At 38.1% G+C, this 4,998-nt stretch overlaps 1 protein-coding gene across 1 annotated transcript; it reads right to left on the reverse strand.

Moving 5' to 3' along the window:
- Positions 1–332: 332 nt before the first annotated feature.
- Positions 333–3,045, reverse strand: LOC110464222 (probable RING finger protein 207 homolog). Its single transcript, XM_021519323.1, has one exon. It carries the CDS (start codon positions 2,743–2,745, stop codon positions 1,105–1,107), a length of 1,641 nt encoding a protein of 546 aa, XP_021374998.1. The 5' UTR covers positions 2,746–3,045; the 3' UTR covers positions 333–1,104.
- Between the last annotated feature and the right edge of the window lie 1,953 nt (positions 3,046–4,998).

The raw sequence follows: 4,998 nt of genomic DNA on the forward strand, positions 1-4,998 counted from the left end.
TCTGCCATTCCACCGATAGTGGTTTATATAGTCGCCCTTAAGGTTATAACTAATCTTCAACTGATTTTGTTATCAGAAATATATTTCTTATTTTGTTAACTTACAGAAGGAAAATCTTGTTTTTGTTGAAAAGTGGATATTTTTGTATCTCTTTTGCTTTTATAAAATAAAAAACCCGATTATGACAGGAAAGGAATTTACAATAAAAAGAAATATTCAGAATGAGTCGAAATACAAAAATACAACATAAAGAAGCAAACCTATAATCAAATATCCTTATACTTATATATACCATAAACAACAAAGACACAGCAGTACTACAATGTCAAAGGTTTTATTTAGCATAATATCTATATGTCTACTTAAAGGTTTAAAAATGGAAATACAAATCAATATGTATTAGTCGTTCTTGTTATATTTCAATATTACAAGGTATAAAACAACTGAACTAAACCTGTATTACCTTACATTTACAGGTTAATCACGTTTTGTAAACATCTGTGAAACACACATTAATGGACAATTGTTTAATATTCACTTTCGTTTATCTACAAAAAAAGGGTTATTAGACACAGTATTTCATTTAAAAAATATATTTAGAAGAGTGGTTTTTACTTCAACATTTCTTCCTTGAAAATCAATACAAAAGGGTATGCACAAAATATAAGGGTAGATAACCGGATATAGCATTTTCTTCTTTTGCTTAAAAATAGTCAAATCTAAAACCATTTGATAACACGTATTTGGAGGTTTAGGTCGCTAGGAAACAATTGTTCGAGAAACTAACCATTAAGAAACATTTTAAAGATAAAATGAAAAATTTCAAAATGTAAAAAAATAAATTAATTAAAAACACACAAAACAAAGGCCACATTCTAGCTAACGTACTTACTCGTTGATCAGTCCAATGACCATGTATTGTCTGTCGGATGAAACGATCGAGTTTCTTATGTTTGTAAGATGATCACTGACATGACAAAAATAAATCCACTGTTCAAATGATTGTTCAATCTGGTTCAATATTTGATACTTCATACATCGGTGAACTACCGTGGAGTTATATTAACACAGTGTATCATTGAACTGTATCATTTTTACTTCGTGCTACAGCCCCATCACGTGTACGGTGCCGTCCTCACACCCGATCCATACGTTTCCACACGTGTCCACACCCAATGCTGAAGGTCTCACAACTCCGTGTGTCTGGTTCAGGAGACACATGGCTTGTTTACCGTCTCTCGGTAGGACGTACACCTGGTTGTTGTGGTTATCTGGTACAAAGACTCTATCGTACTTATCACATGACATATTATAGAGGTTCATTCTATCGCCCTTTTGGCTGTTGTCGAGATCACCAGTCCATGTCTGTATGACGGTACCTGACTCGTCTGTTATCTTCATGTGCCTATCAGCCAAGCTTCCTCTAATTGTGTGAACTACACACAGACGTCCCGATGACAAGCAGACAATGTCCAGTATTTTTTCCGATCCAATCGCGACCTTCCTTATAATCGTACCTGACTGATTCAGTACCACTATTTCTGGTGTATCTGTACTAACAAACACCTCGCCCCACTCGTTGATACCGACGTCATGTGACTGATGTGGTCTGATGTCAGCAAATGTTGTCACTTGTTTGTTGTGTAGTGATAGTTTATATACAAATGTTCTACGTGGATCACTGGTCATAAGTATGTCTGTTGTCCCGACCATGGTGATTAGGAAAGGACAGAAGTCCAGTTTTATTGACTCTTTGACCACACCCTTCTTGTTGACCAGTACCAGACGCTGGTATTGATGCATTGATAACCACGCATGGCTGTCGTCGACTGGACATATACTGAATGGCTGATGCCTTTGAGGAACACTAAACTTAGAGAGACGTTGAACGTGTTTACTGTCGATGTCTATCTTCTCGTACTGGTTCTCGTGGTGTACTTTACCAAACGTTTTCGTCAACATGACACGGTCGATACTTTCGGTAACAAACCTTGGTTGTTTTGGTGAAACATATCTCACATTAACGTCATACAGTGGCAGCTTTTTCCTCAATGACCTTTCTGTTTCAAACAAAGATACACTTGATGTATCTGTCATTTCCGCTTCGTTAAGCAGACGCGTCAGTTCTTCGACTTTTTTCTCTGATCGCTGACAATCTTTCTTGTTCATTGTTGATTCTTCTTTTTCTAAAGCCGACAGTTCAGCGAGTATTCCATCAGCGATATAATCTACCTCTGCCTTTAACTTTGTCCTTTTAGAGTTCACTTCTTTCCTCACTGTATCAATGTTGTCATTGAACCCTTCGTTATCATGATGTCGCTTTGATGTCTCGTTCTTGAAATGTTTTATTTTGGTAGAAATTGCTGCCATATGCTCTTTCAAATGTTGCAATTTAGAAGAAAATTCGTCTTCAAAAGGTTTCCAGTTGTGGTGTTTATGAATTTTAGATAAACATATCCCACAAAGAAACTCGTTGCAGTCCGAACAGAAGAGATCAAGCTGTTTACCGGGATGTAGTTTACATACCTCTGGTACAGGCTTGTCGCCCTGACGGTTAGCGTCCCCTATCGATACTACGTCATCGTTTTTAGTTTTCTTTCCGCGTGAATGGAATTCCTTACACCGGTCACACAAGTTCTCCTGACAGTCGTTACAATACCATCGTACCTCGTCTTCACTGTCACACAAAGCACACGTGTAGGTAACGGGTTCCTGGGCACGCCGCACGGATCTGTTACTTGCCATGGTGTTGGTACTTTGATGAGTTGAAGGAATACTTAGCCTACAAACTGTGAACTGCCACGATTTTGTTACTGTGTCGGTACGACTTTAACTGTACACTTCCTTGTTACGGGTATATCACATGATATGATCGACAGACAGTACAAAGTCCCGGATCCTGGCGTTAGACCAAAACAACAGATACTGATATCGTACGTAACCACCAGTAAATATTGTGATTTTTACTTGAGTTGTGTCCCTTTAACCACCGAAACATAACTGAAAGTGCTACAATGTATCATGACACTGTGCTATTTAAGTCTAAATTGCTAGTGTTACACTTTCTTTGCCATGGTAATAAGTACCTTTCTTAATTCCAGTCACATGGACATGGGAACATATCCTAGTTGGTGTGTTTGGATCAAAGGACCGAACACAATAATGGCATTCAGAACCAAACGTCAATCTGAACACGCTACAATACAAATAGGTTAAACAGGAGTCTCAACAAACCCTTAATACGAAATTTATCACTGTAGGTTAATTAAACCTATCCCATGTATAGAAAGTATTATAAGACATTTAAGGAGTTTAAACCAACAAAGTGCAATCTGTCATTCTCCCGATAGTGGTTTATATAGATGGGATAGAAGTCTCCCTCAAGGCTATCACTAAACTTGACCTGAATTTTGTTATCAAAAATATCTTGTTTTTGTTGAAAAGAGGATATTTTTTGTATTTTTTTCGCTTTTATAAAATAAAAAAAACCCGATTACGACAGGAAAGGATTCAACAATAAAAAGAACAATTCAGAATGAATTTGAACACGCTACAGTACAAAAAGGTTACACAGAAATCTCAACAAACCCTTGATACAAGAGAGTCGGTAATTTAACAAAACGTGTACACAACAATGCCATCATGGCCACACGTCAGTCCTAGCCGGTCATCATGGCCACACGTCAGTCCTAGCCGGTCACCATGGCCACACGTCAGTCCTAGCCGGTCACCATGGCCACACATCAGTCCTAGCCGGTCACCATGGCCACACATCAGTCCTAGCCGGTCACCATGGCCACACATCAGTCCTAGCCGGTCACCAACAAAATCTTCATTAGCAAAATAAGTGTAAAAATGTCAATGGCGAAAACAGACACATCATTAAAACGTTGATAATTACTATCATCAAATGCTTAACGGCCCAACAACACTAGATAGGTCTGTAGGGCCAACAAACGGTCGAAAAAACCAACACAAGATAAAAACATCAAAAAAACTTAAAGGTTAAAAGACAGACGTCAAGTCAAGTGAACTTTATTTATTAGTCGGTACATGGTTTAACATGATAACACTAAAGGCTTTTAATATAAGACAACGTTTCATCATTAAGAGAAACATAACAAGCATGCATAAATAAAATACGACAGTGTGTTAGTTCGTGTATAAAATACATGTATAAAATATTATATTTTTATTAGCGGGAAATTGGAGTATAAGCCTGTGTGTGTTTCTAGAGTATATCATATGAATCATGGTATGTTTATGATATAAGATAATGTCATTTAAAATTTTGATCAGTTAATGACGTGAGTCAACCTCTATATATACATTTCCTCACGGTCCCAGTGTTATCTGTGAGTCCAGCTCTATATAGAGATTTCCTTACGGTCCCAGTGTTATCTGTGAGTCCACCTCTATATAGAGATTTCCTCACGGTCCCAGTGTTATCTGTGAGTCCACTTCTATATAGAGATTTCCTCACGGTCCTAGTGTTATCTGTGAGTCTACCTCTATATATAGATTTCCTCACGGTCCCAGTGTTATCTGTGAAAATATCTCTATATAGAGATTTCCTCACGGTCCCAGTGTTATCTGTGAGTCCACCTCTATATCGAGATTTCCTTACGGTCCCAGTGTTATCTGTGAGTCCACCTCTATATAGAGATTTCCTCACGGTTCCAGTGTTATCTGTGAGTCCACCTCTATATATAGATTTCGTCACGGTCCCAATGTTATCTGTGAGTCCACCTCTATATAGAGATTTCCTCACGGTCCCAGTGTTATATGTGAGTCCACCTCTATATAGAGATTTCCTCACGGTCCCAGTGTTATCTGTGAGTCCACCTCTATATATAGATTTCCTCACGGTCCCAGTGTTATCTGTTAGTCCACCTCTATATAGAGATTTCCTCATGGTCCCAGTGTTATCTGTGAGTCCACCTCTATATAGAGATTTCCTCACGGTCCCAGTGTTATCTGTGAGTCCACCTCTATATA

Source organism: Mizuhopecten yessoensis, unplaced genomic scaffold, assembly GCF_002113885.1.
Source record: "Mizuhopecten yessoensis strain PY_sf001 unplaced genomic scaffold, ASM211388v2 scaffold10973, whole genome shotgun sequence".
In the NCBI taxonomy this organism is placed as follows: Eukaryota; Metazoa; Mollusca; class Bivalvia; order Pectinida; family Pectinidae; genus Mizuhopecten; species Mizuhopecten yessoensis.

Coding starts and splice junctions, on each gene's coding strand:
- LOC110464222 (XM_021519323.1), bottom strand. CDS start 2,745: ATGGCAAGTAACAGATCCGTGCGGCGTGCCCAGGAACCCGTTACCTAC.